This window comes from Phaenicophaeus curvirostris, chromosome W, assembly GCF_032191515.1.
Source record: "Phaenicophaeus curvirostris isolate KB17595 chromosome W, BPBGC_Pcur_1.0, whole genome shotgun sequence".
Classification (NCBI taxonomy): domain Eukaryota; kingdom Metazoa; phylum Chordata; class Aves; order Cuculiformes; family Cuculidae; genus Phaenicophaeus; species Phaenicophaeus curvirostris.
Window position 1 is genome coordinate 92,930 of NC_091430.1, and position 13,235 is coordinate 106,164.

Consider the following 13,235-nt stretch of genomic DNA (forward strand, 5'->3'; position numbering starts at 1 on the left):
TCCTCCTCCTCCTCCTCCTCCTCCTCCTCCTCCTCCTCCTCCTCCTCCTCCTCCTCCTCTTCTTCTTTCTCTTCTCCTCGATGATCCTGACGTTCCACCTAGAGCTTCTCTGACCCTCCTCACTTCCAGCTGATGAAATTTCTGGAGCTGGAAGGGACCTTCAAGGACCATCAAGCGTCTGCTCCGCGTGCATCTACGGCCACCAGGTTCATGATGGAGAAGCCCGCGAGGCCCCAGCTCTTTATAAAACATCTTTCTAGAGTCGTAGAACCATCCAACCGCTTGGAGAAGACCTCAAGCTCGTTTGTTGCTAACGGAGGTTGAAGGCTTCACTAGAATCATGGAATGGGTTGGGTTGGAAGCCTTGTGGAGAAGAGGGAGCTGGGCTCTTCTCCCAAGGGAGGAACCCACCTGCTTCTAAACTTCTCCAGATGAAGAAGAACGTGCGACTTGAAGGAACCCAAGTGAGATGAACCATCCGGGCTCCTAAAGGTGGTTTAGGGGGTTGATCGAGGTCTTACCTGCTAAAACTCGGACCTCGGCGTCGTTGCCGGTCCTGGAGCTGGCGGGGTTCTTGGCCAAGCACCTGTAGACGCCGCTGTCTCCGTGCTGGATCCTGCTGATCTGGAGAGCTCCGGAGGGAGGACGGCCACGCGGGCGTCCAGAGGGATGAGGTCCTCCTGGTTTCGCTGCCAGTGAACGGTGGGCGCGGGCTCCCCCACCACTTCGCACTTGAGGAGGACGGTGTCTCCCGCGAAAGCCGTGACCGAGTCCGTCTGGGAAAGGAACCTCAGAGGTCCTGCAAGAAGAAAAAAAAAAAAAAACCAACCCAACCCCTTGAAGCAATTTTGGAGCTGCTGGAAATCCAAGTTACGAGCTGGCGTGGTGGGAATTCCAAAATAAATTAAATGGAAGATGATCTACGAGGACGTCTCATGCTTCACCCAACGGGGAGGAGCTTTTTCTGAGGGCCTGGAGTGACGGGATGAGGGGTCCTGGCTTGAAATTGGAAGGGGGAAGACTTAGATGAGGTGTTAGGATGAAATTCTTCACGCTGATGCAAGGAGGACCTGGTTGAGGTTACCCAGAGCAAATTTTTTTGAGAATTGTAGAATGGGTTGGGTTGGAAGGGACCTCAAAGCCCATCCAGATCCATCCCTCCCGCTGGATCAGGGGCTCCAAGCTCCATCCAAGCTGCCCTTGAGCACCTCCAGCGATGGGGCAACCACAGCTTCTCAGGAAAAACCCTTCCAGGGCCTCCCCGCCCTCCTAGGAGGACATTTCTTCTCAAGGTCTCATCTCTTTGAGCTTCAAGCCGTTCCCTTCATCCCATCCCCGCGCTCCCAGCTCCAAAATCGCCTCCCCGGCCACTCCTCGGACTCGCTACCAGCCTAACGAGAAGGATTCGAGGGGAAGGATTTCGATATTACAATAAAATTAATATTAAGAAGATATTTTATTCGATACGCGACGTTGGGGGCCCCTCAGGGTTGGCGAGACGGAAGCGGAAGCCATTTCCCACAGAGGGAAGGAGAGCGAGATGGTCCGAGAAGCCGAGGAGGGGGACCCGCCAAGCGTTTCAAGAGCAGCCCAGGGCAGAAGAGGACACAGCGAGAAATCGTACGCTTAATTCCGGCTTCAAAGTCGGGGCCTCGACCAGCCGGATCCACTGGGAGGCGTCCCTGCCCACGGCACGGAGTTGGAATGGGATGGGCTTCAAGGACCTTTCCAAGCCAACCGTTCCATGATTCTACGATTCTAGGGATTCTACGATGCTAAGATTCTAGATTCTGTGATTCTGTGAGTCTATGATTCTACGATTCTACAATTCTATGATTCTATGATTCTACAATTCTATGATTCTGTGATTCTTCGATTCCACGATTCTGTGATTCTTCGATTCCACGATTCTATGATTCTACAATTCCACAATTCCAAGATTCTACAATTCTACAATTCCACGATTCTACGATTCTATGATTCTATAATTCTTCGATTCTACAATTCTATGAGTCTATGATTCTATGATTCTAAGGTTCTACAATTCTATGATTCTACGATTCTTGGATTCCACAATTCTATAATTCTATGATTCCACAATTCTATGATTCTAAGATTCCACAATTCTATGATTCTGTGATTCCACGATTCTAAGATTCTACAATTCTACGATTCCGTGATTCCACGATTCTAATATTCTATGATTCTTCAATTCCACCATTCTATGATTCTAAGATTCTGTGATTCTACGATTCTATGATTCTACAATTCTATGATTCAACGAATCCATGATTCTACGATTCTACAATTCTACAATTCTACGATTCTATGATTCTACGATTCTACAACTCTACAATTCCACGATTCTACGATTCTATGATTCTACGTTTCTACAATTCTGTGATTCTCTGGTTCTATGACTCTACGATTCCACGATTCTATGATTCTACGATTCTCTGATTCTCTGATTCTACATTTCTATGATTTTATGGTTCTGTGATTCTATGATTCTGTGATTCTATGATTCTACAATTCTACGATTCTGTGATTCTTCGATTCCACGATTCTATGATTCTATGATTCTACAATTCTACAATTCTACGATTCTACGATTCTACGATTCTACAACTCTATGATTCTGTGATTCTTCGATTCTACGATTCTATGAGTCTACGATTCTATGATTCTAAGGTTCTACGAATCTATGATTCTGAGGTTCTACAATTCTGTGATTCTACGATTCTTTGATTCCACAATTCTATGATTCCATAGTTCTATGATTCTAAGATTCTGTGATTCTGTGTTTCTACGATTCTATGATTCTACAACTCTACGATTCTATGATTCTATGATTATACGATTCTATGATTCTACGATTCCACAATTCCATGATTCTATGATTCTACGAATATACGATTCTATGATTCCACAATTCTACGATTCTATAATTCAACAATTCTACGATTCCACAATTCTATGATTCTACGATTCTGTGATTCTTCGATTCTATGATTCTATGAATCTACGATTCTGTGATTCTATGATTCTACGATTCCATGATTCTATGGTTCTATGATTCTACAATTCTATGATTCTACAATTCTATGATTCTACAATTCTACGATTCTACAATTCTGTGATTCTATGATTCTACGATTCTACTATTCTATGATTCTCTGATTCTATGATTCAACAATTCTATGATTCTATGATTCTACGATTCCATGATTCTATGAGTCTATGGTTCTATGATTCTACGATTACTATGATTATATGATTCTACGATTCTAAGAGTCTACAATTCTTCAATTCCATGATTCTACAATTCTACGATTCCATGAGTCTATGATTCCACGATTCTATGGTTCTACGATTCTACGATTTTACGATTCCACAATTCTATGATTCAACGATTCATGATTCTCTGATTCTATGATTCTACAATTCTGTGATTCTATGATTCTATGATTCTTCGATTCCACGATTCTTCGATTCTATGATTCTATGAATCTACGATTCCATGATTCTATGATTCCACGATCCTACAATTCTACGATTCTATGATTCTGTGATTCTATGATTTGTGATTCTATGACTCAAAGATTCTCCAATTCCAGGATTCTATGATTCTATGATTCCACGATTCTACGATTTTATGAATCTACGATTCTACGATTCTATGATTCTCTGATTCTTTGATTCCACGATTCTATGAGTCTACGATTCCACAATTCTATGATTCTAAGATTCTACAACTCTACGATTCCACAATTCCACGATTCTATGATTCTACGATTCTACAATTCTATGATTTTTCGATTCCATGATTCCACAATTCCACGATTCTACGATTCTATGATTTTTCGATGAGGTTTAACAAGGCCACATGCCGGGTCCTGCACTTGGGGCACAACAACCCTGAGCAGCTCCAGCCTAGGAGAAGTCTGGCTAGAAAGCTGCCTGGAGGAGAGGGACCTGGGGGGGTTGGTTGAACAGGAGCCAGCGGTGGCCCAGGTGGCCAAGAAGGCCAAGGGCATCTTGGTCTTGAGAGTTGGTCTCTCAAAGGAATGAGCAACCAGCTCTCTGCTCGGGCTGTTTTCTAGAGAAGCCACAGAGCATTGAGTCCAGAGTTGGATTTAATGCTCAAGGCCAGGCTGAGAGAGTTGGGGTTGGTCAGCCTGGAGAAGAGAAGGAGCATCTTCCAGCGCTGAGAGGGGCTCCAGGAAAGGTGGGAAGGGGCTTTTTCCGAGGGCTTGGAAGGACACGACGAGGGGAAACGGCTTTAAATTGGAGAGGGGGAAGATTTCGATCAAGGAAGAACTTCTCCACGCTGAGGGCGAGGAGCAGAGGTGGCTGCCCCATCCCTGGAGGTGTCCAAGGCCACGTTGGATGGAGCTTGGAGGTCCTGAACCAGTGGGAGGTGTGGAACTAGGTGGGCTTCGAGGTCCCATCCAACCCATTCCATGACTCTAAGCTTCGACGCTTCCCTCGTCGCTCCCAAACCCTCTTCCCGGAATCCACCTTCACCCCAAACCCAGAGGCCACGAGTCCCTCTGAAGCGCCAAGTCACACGGTTGGGCTTGAGGATCCCAAAGGTCTTCTCCAACCTCGGGATTTTACGACTTAACGAAGCGCGAGGGCGACTTTTAGCAACACGAATCGTTAGCGACCACGGCAACCGTGGAGCAACGACCTCCAAATATTTTATTCCAGCATCAAATCAACCTTCCTGCCTCGGGGAGAAAAACTGGGCCACGTCGCCCTGGAAGACGCATCTACGAGCTCAATATTATTATTTTTCTCTTGCTAAGGAAGATTAGAAAGAGTCGTTATATAACGGGATGAGCCACTAATGGAAAAAAAAGGATAATAACGGGAGGGAAACTGAAAATAAAAATCAAAAAAATCGCATTAAAACTCTTAAACTTGCACCTACGTCGAAACCCGGAGGCAGAAAGAGGTTGGGATGAGCTCTTGCTTGCGTCCGAGTTTGTTGAATTACACGGCGCTCCGGGATTAACGAGGATCTCGTTAAAACTCCTCCGGAGGCAGAGGGGAGGATTATGTGGAGGGAGGGGGGTTGGGACCGACCTTCTCCATCCGATTTTAATGAAAAGTCAGATTTTTCAGGCTGAGAAATCTTCTCCCCCCAGCCTGGAGCATCTGGTTTGGGTTGGAAGGGACCTCCAAGCCCATCCAGTTCCACCCCCAGCCCCAGGCAGGGCCACCTCCCGCTGGATCAGGAGCTCCAAGCCCCATCCGACCCAACCTTGAAGCCCTCCAGGGATGGGGCAACCACAGCTTCCTTGGACAACGTGGGATGGGGTCCCACCAACCTCAACTTGAAGAATTTCTTCCTAAAATCTAATCTCAACCTTCCCTCTTCCAACTTCAAGCCGTTCCACCTTGTCCCATCGCTCCGTGTCCTCGTAGAAAGCCCCTCCCCAGCTTTCCTGGAGCTCCTTTCAGCCCTGGAAGCTGCTCTAAGGTCTCTCCAGAGCCTTCTCCAGGTTGACCAACCCCAACTCTCCCAGCCTGGCCTTATACCGGAGCTTCTCCAGCCCTCAGATCATCTTGGTGGCCTCACGTGGACCCTTTCCAACAGTTCCATGTCCTTCTACTGAGGATTCCAGATAAGATAAATGAATAAATGTAGCGTGCGCCCACTTCCCCCAATTATTTTTATTCTTTAATTGCTTTTTCTATCATTTCTATCCTATTTCCATAGAAATTTGGACCTAACCCCAAAATCTTGATGGTTCTGTGGGTTTTTATTATTTTATTATTATTTTCTGTGGGTTTTTGATGGGTTTTATTGTTGATTGGGTGTTTTCCTAGTGAGTTTTCCGTAGAATCAGAGGATCATGGAACGATTGACGTACGAAGAGACCTTAAAGCCCATCCAGCTCGCCTGCCGTGGGCAAGGACACCTCCCGCTGGCTCACGGAATCGTTTGGTTGGAAAAAACCTTCGAGATCATCAAGTCCACCTCTAAAAATGATTCCTGAGCACCTTCTTTATCCATCTTCTAAACATCTCCAGGGATGGAGACTCCACCACCTCCCTGGGCAGCCCCTGAGGACCCGTTTGATGAAGAAATTGGTCTTGATGTTTAATCTGAACCTCCCCTGGTGCAGCTTGATCCCATTTTCTCTCATCGTTAACCAGGTCCGGGACCTTCCCACCCTCCCAGGAGAATATTTTTTCTTAAAATCTCATCTCAACCTCCCCTCTTCCATCTTAAATGAGGAAATAAATAAAAAAAAATGAACATAACGCCTCCTATAGCTTCATATTGTCTTATTTGGGCTTCCTGCCTGCTTGGAAGGTCTTCCATGAGCTCCAAAGTCGATAAATATTTGTAGAACACGCTCTGCTAAAAAAAACCCCTCTGGCTCGGTCGTAAAACACGACGGGAAGAGTGGAGAAACTCTCCAAAATGACTCATCTCCAATTACTCACGGCACGTAACGATGCCCCATCCCTGGAGGTGGCCAAGTCCAGGCTGGATGGGCTTATGTTCAACCCAATCCAGCGGAAGGAGGTTGGAACGGGATGAAATTTAAGTTCCTTCCACCTCGAGCCATTCCACGACCTTGAAGCTCCCTTCCAACCCAACCCATTCCATGATTCTTCGATTTTAAGAGAGGGGATGGAAAATTCCTCTGTGGACTCTTCATTTCTGACTTAAGATCTTGGAGACCAGCCACCGGCCCAGGTGAGCTTTGAGGAATGAATTATAAACCCATGAAAATCGAGTTGATCTCGGAAACGCCGACAGCTTCTCAGTTCCAGGATTTTCCTTTTTTTTTTTTTGCCTCAAACCACCAGCATAATAAACGCTAATTATTCGAATCGTTTCAGTGCCAGAGGTGTCCCTGCCCATGGCCGCGGGGTTGGAACTGGATGATCTTGAAGGTCCTTTCCTTAACCCACTCTATAATTCCTTGCTTCAACTCTTTCTGCGTGGTTGTACGTCAATCAAGTCTCCAAAACCACCATACGCACCATCTATTCCTCACTAGGTGGTGAGGTTGACGTCCCCGAGGGACGTGGTGCCATCCAGAAGGACCTTGAGAAGCTGGAGAACGGAGCTTGAGAGAACCTCAGGAGGTTCCCGTCCCTGGGAACATTCAAGGTCAGGTCGGATGGGGCTCTGAGCAAGCGGATCCAGTCGAAGATGTTGTAGAATCGTAGAATCATCACCAGGTTGGACGAGACCCATCGGATCATCGAGTCCAACCATTCCTAAACCCAGAGAGCCAACCGTGTCCTGGGCTGCATCCAGAGCAGGGGGACCCAAAGCAGAGGGAGGGAGGGGATTCAACCCCTCTGCTCCTCTCTAGTGAGACCCCACCTGGGGTCCTACATCCAGTTCTGGAATCCTCAGCACAGGGAGGACATGGATCTGTTGAAGCAAGTCCAAAGGAGACCATGGAGATGATTTGGGGCCTGGAGAACCTCTACGCTGAGGACAGGCTGAGAGAGTTGGGGTTGTTCAGCCTGGAGAAGAGAAGGCTCATCCAAACGAGGGATGAGAAGAACGCCGCAGGCAGAAGAGCCCAGCGGAAAGAGGGGAGATGAGCCGAGATCTTAGGAAGTGAAGTTTTTCTGGGAGGGCGGAGAGGTCCTGGACCAGGTTTCTCAGAGAAGAGGTGGTTGCTCCATCCCTGGAGGGGTCCGAGGCCGGGTTGGATGAGGCTCCCGCTGGATCGGGGGCTCCAAACCTCATCCAACCCGGCCTTGAAGGCCTCCAGGGATGGGGCAACCTGGGCCAGGACCTCCCCACCCTCAGCGTGAAGAATTTCTTCGCAAAATCTCATGCAAATCTCGCCCCCTCCAGTTTAAAGAAGAACCTCCCTGGACCTGCTGGTCACGCCGTGTCTGATCCAAGCCAAGATGCCCTTGGCCTTATCATAGAATGACCAGCTTGGAAGAGACCCACCAGCTCAAACAGGAGGCTGAGGAGAGACCTTATCTACCCATAAGCCCCTGCAAGAAGGTTGCACCTAGGTGGATGTTGGTCTCTCCTCCCCAAAATGGCATCAAGCTGCACCAGGGGAGGTTCAGATTAGACATCGAGAAGAATTTCTTCACTGAAAAGGTCCTCAGGGGCTGCCCAGGGAGCTCCTCCTCTTCGCGTCCTTGCCCTGCCTAGAAACGCGGCTTTAATTAGCAAAGTTCATTTAGGAGAAAGGTTTCGCTTTGGATTCCGCGGAGATTTACGGCGACCGAACCGGAGGAGATTGGATTGAAGAAGGAGCAGCCGCCGTTAACGAGGGCACGAGGTCCCAGGGAATTAAAATGATGGAGTTTCATAGATCATCAGCACTGGAGGTGGCTCTCAGCCCGTGGATCCATGACCAGTTGACCTTCCAGGAAAGGTTTTTTCCCCACCGCGTCGGCTCGTCCTCTGTCTGCTCAAACCCTGAGCGAGCGAAATCCCACCATCTCCTCGGGATGACGTGTCAGGACGTGATTTTATGGAAACGGAGCCTCTTCGTCTTCTCAAGACAAAGGTGCTGCTGGGGGACAACAGTCGAAGCCTGGAAAGAAACAGCATCTCTTCTCCTCCTCCCTCAAGCCATCTCCCATCGGGAGGCTCTGGAGCCAAGAAGGACCCCTCTGCCTTTAGTTCTTCTCACTCTCAGCTGCAGGTTCAGCCTCTTGGAGGCAGAGGATGCCCCAGGAGGTGGTGGAATCCCTATTCCTGGAGGGGTTTAGAAGCTGCGTAGATGAAGTGCTTCAGGATCTGATTTTTAGTGGACAGGGACGGTTGGGCTTGATGAACTCAGAGGTCTTACTTACTGCCTGGTGGGTAGATCCACTGTGCCTCGTCCATGAAGGAAGGATCAGGCTGTCTCTGCAGGAGGTGGCCATGGGCACCAAGACCTGGAGAAGCTGCACTCGTAACGGCAATCGTAGAGTCATAGAATCACCAGGTTGGAAGAGACCCTCAGGATCTCAGTGGACCTCAGTGGAGCAATCGACAGCCTTATCTAGCCTGGCTTCTTCTCAGCCTGCTGACAAATTCTCTGATGACCAACCTAATGTTGAGGGGATCTTGCTCCTCCACTTATGACCATGAAGAATAGAGGGATCCCGTTTTCTTTAATTACAATCTAATACGAGAAAAACCTGTTGAGCTCTAACTCGGACCCCTAATCCTTATTTATTCTTGACTCCTCTCAGGGAGTTGGAGAGAGCAATGAGGTCTCCCCTCAGCCTCCTCTTCTCCAGGATAAACACCTCCAGCTCTCTCAGCCGTTCCTCTTCTTCTCCAGCCCCTCAACATCTTCGTTGCTCTTCTCTGGACACCCTCAAGGACCTCAACGTCCTTCTTGTAGGAGAAGGAAGCAGCTCTGAGTTTCTCTCCAGCGCTCCCATTCCCGTTTCTATCCGCATCACTAGAAAAAACTCGGAAAAACGGAATCTTGCGCAGAAATGGAAGACTAAGAAAATGAGGATCCCTACCATTGACACAAACATGATCTTCCACCCATCAGGGCTCAACCGCACCTATAATTATCAAGCTTATTGATGTTTCAACTAAACGTTAAGGAGAAATTCTTCACGCGGAGGGTGGTGAGGCCACCGATCCACTTTTCTAGGGAAGTGGGGGCTGCCTCATCGCTGGAGGGGTTCAGGGTTGGGTTGGATGGGGCTTGGAGCAACCTGACCCGGTGGGAGGTGTCCGCGCCCCTTCCAGCCTAAACTATTCTATGATTCCAGCCCATCCGTGTTGGGGTCGGTTCCGAAGAGATTCCCAGCTCCTTTCTAGCTTTTATTTGAAGTCTTTCCAACCACCTTTTTCCTCAATAACGAGGTGATCGAGGACTCTCGCTACATCCTTCTCCAGACTGACGAAGAGGCTCTATAAAACCTCAAGCAAACATCTTTTACGAAGGAATTCGTTGAGTCAACGAGGAGCTGGAGGGGTTTGTCACCAGGTATCTGAGAACTTTTGCTGTGTTCCCAGACAAACATATTAAAGGAGACACAAAGAAGCTGCCAATTCCAATTAGGTGCATAATGAGTCCTTCCTCGTGGATGAAGAAGTTCCTAAACCATAAGAATTTGTACGTTCAGTGCCCTAGAGAAGTTTGGAAATAAAAATAGGAATGTTCCTGCTTACCTGCAACCATCACCTTAGCTGCCCGGCTGATGATGGCTCCGATGCCTTCTAGAGACGCTTCGCACTGGTAGAGCCCTTCATCTGGCTTGTGGTGCCTGGAGTGGACGATGTTCTGGATCAGGAGGGACCCGTTGGGCAGCTGCTGCCTCCTCTCGTCCACCGCCAGGTTTAAGAAGACGGCGTCTTTCTTCCATTTGACCACGGGGCTTCCTCGGTCCGATTCGGCGACGCAGTCGAGCAGCACGTTGCTCCCGCGCAGGGTGACGGCGTCGGAAGGCTCCACCAAGAACCTCAGTGAGGTAAAAGTCTTCGTCTGCGAACCTGAAAGGGCGAAACCACAAGAGACACGGAGTAAATATTCGTTCTGTATTTTTTTATGGGAGAAGAAATGTTGATTCATGGAATCATCAAGGCTGGAAAGGACCTCTACGATCATCAAGTCCAACCCCAACCCCACCGTGCCTACCAAACCGTGGCCCACGTGGTTTTTGGAGCCCTCCAGGGCTCAGAACTCCACCGCTTCCCTAGGTGGCCTCTTCCAAGGCTCCACCACTCTTTCAGGAAAGACAATTTTCCTATTTCTGTGTAAAACATGGAGATGTAGGAAAGCTAAAAACCTCTACGACTATGTACAACTCAGATGGAAACTCATATAAAACCACTAAACCTCTTGAGGTTGATTTAATTAGGAGACCATCGAAGTGGAGAATAGACTCGTAGAACGTTCCGAGTTGGAAGGAGCCCACAAGGATCTTCGAGTCCAGCCCCTGGCCCTGCACAGGACACCCCGACACTCACACCGTGGGGCCAAGGATGTTGATTTTGGAACATTGTCAGGCTGTGCCTGCTGCCCTGGGAGCTCTTCCAGGGCTCCACCACCCTCTGGGGGAAGAACCTTCTCCTGATGTCCAACCTAACCCTGCCTGGCTCATCTTCCTGCCATTCCCTCAGGTCCTGCCCTTGGTCACCGGAGAGAAGAGCTCAGCGCCTGCTCCTCCTCCTCCCCTGGTGAGGAAGCTGTGGACCATGATGAGCTCTCCCGTGTCCTCCTCTAGACACTCTCCAGGAGCTTTAGAGCCATTTTATTCTCTGGACTCTCTTGGAAGGTCGTCATGGAGCACTTGGAATGGGCATCATGAGGTCTCTTGGGTGGGGGTCATGGAGAGCTTGGAATGGGCATCATGGAGCACCTGGAATGGGCATCACGAGGTCTCTTGGAAGGTTGTCATGGAGCACCTGGAATGGGCATCATGAGGTCTCTTGGAAGGTCGTCATGGAGCACCTGGAATGGGCATCATGAGGTCTCTTGGGTGGGTGTCATGGAGAGCCTGGAATGGGCATCATGAGGTCTCTTGGGTGGGTGTCATGGAGAACCTGGAATGGGCATCATGGAGCACCTGGAATGGGCATCACGAGGTCTCTTGGAAGGTTGTCATGGAGCACCTGGAATGGGCATCATGAGGTCTCTTGGGTGGGTGTCATGGAGAGCCTGGAATGGGCATCATGGAGCACCTGGAATGGGCATCACGAGGTCTCTTGGAAGGTTGTCATGGAGCACCTGGAATGGGCATCACGAGGTCTCTTGGGTGGGGGTCATGGAGAGCCTGGAATGGGCATCATGAGGTCTCTTGGGTGGTCTCTTGGAGGTCTCTTGGAGGTCTCTTGTGCTCCGAAGATGATCCGAGGGCTGGGCGAGCTGGGGTTGGTCAGTGTGGAGAAGAGGAGGCTTCAAGGAGAGCATCTAGCAGCCTTCCAGGAGCGTAAGGGGCTCCAGGAAAGCTGGGGAGGGACTTTTCACGGGGGGGACAGGACTTGGGGGAACGGCTTTAGTTTGGAAGGGGGAAGTTCTAGACTAGACATTAGGGTGGCCCAGGTTCTCCTCCATCCCCAGAGGGCTTCAAGGCCAGCTTGGATGGGGCTTGGAGCCCCCGATCCAGCCGGAGGTGGAACTGGGTGGGCTTCGAGGCCCAACTTGACTTTTCAAACCATCGAATGAGACGGAAAAAAGAAAGTTAAATTTGTTGAGATCCAAGCCAAGATGCCCTTGGCCTTCTTGGCCCCCTGGGCCACCGCTGGCTCACGTTCAACCAACACCTCCAGGTCCTTCTCCTCCAAAAGCCCCCTGCTCTGAGAAATGGAAAACGCGGCACGCGAGCGCGTGGGACGTGGAAGCATCGCTCAATTTTTAGAGGAATCGTAGAGTTATAGAATGGTTTGGCTTGGAAGAGACCTCAAAGTCCATCCAGTTCCACCCCTCCCACTGGATCGGAGGCTCCAAGCTCCATCCAACCTGGCCTTGAACCCTCCAGGGATGGGGTAGACAACTGAGGCCAAGGTCTCATCACCCTCATCACGAAGAATTTCTTCCTAATTTCCAATCTAAGTCTTCCCCCTTCCAATTTAAAGCCATTCCCCTTCATCCTGGCCCTCCAGACCCTTTGAAAGTCCCTCCCCAGGTTTCTTGTAGCCCTTTCCGGGACTGGAAGCTCCTCGAAGTTCTCCTTGGAGCCTTCTTTTCTCCACACTGAACAACTCCAACTCTCTCAGCCTGTCCTCGCAGCAGAGGTTCTCCAGCCCTTGGATCATCTTCTCGCCCTCTTCTAGACTCATCCCAACAGTTCTTCCACTGAGAATGAAAGCGAACAAAGAGTTTGACGCAGGATTTTATCGCCATGTCCTGAACCGCTGAAGTTTTAAAAGGTTTTGGACTTTACTTAAAGCGTTTACAACACCAACTCCATCACGACTCCTCCATATTTAATGACTCATTAGGGATGTGTAGTGAGTGGCTGTCTCATTTTTAATTTAAACCTTTAATTTGATAAAAAAATAAGGGGTTGAGGCTATTTATCACGAAGGGTAGTGCCACCACACCCCAGTTCCCAACTATTTATATCCAGAGGGCTCAAAACTTCAGCTACAAAGACCTTTTTCTGGGGATAAGCGAGGAGCAACCGCTAGAAAAAAAGGTTTTAGCAGCTCTGGAGCCCTCAGCAACGGGGCAAGGGGTGGAAAGACTTCAACGAAAAGGCGAGAGGTTAAACTAAACATTAAGAAGAAAGTTTTGAGGCTGAGGGTGGTTTGAGGTCAGGCTGGATGT

The 13,235-nt window shown here is 49.1% G+C and overlaps 1 protein-coding gene across 1 annotated transcript in view; it reads right to left on the reverse strand.

The window, feature by feature from the left end:
* LOC138732924 (netrin receptor DCC-like) overlaps nt 1–10,571 on the reverse strand; it is a 49,031-nt gene extending 38,460 nt beyond the window's left edge. The window contains 3 exon segments of the mRNA XM_069879705.1: nt 522–644; nt 647–799; nt 10,136–10,571. Of these exon segments, the coding sequence (XP_069735806.1) occupies nt 522–644; nt 647–799; nt 10,136–10,571 (712 nt within the window).
* Between the last annotated feature and the right edge of the window lie 2,664 nt (nt 10,572–13,235).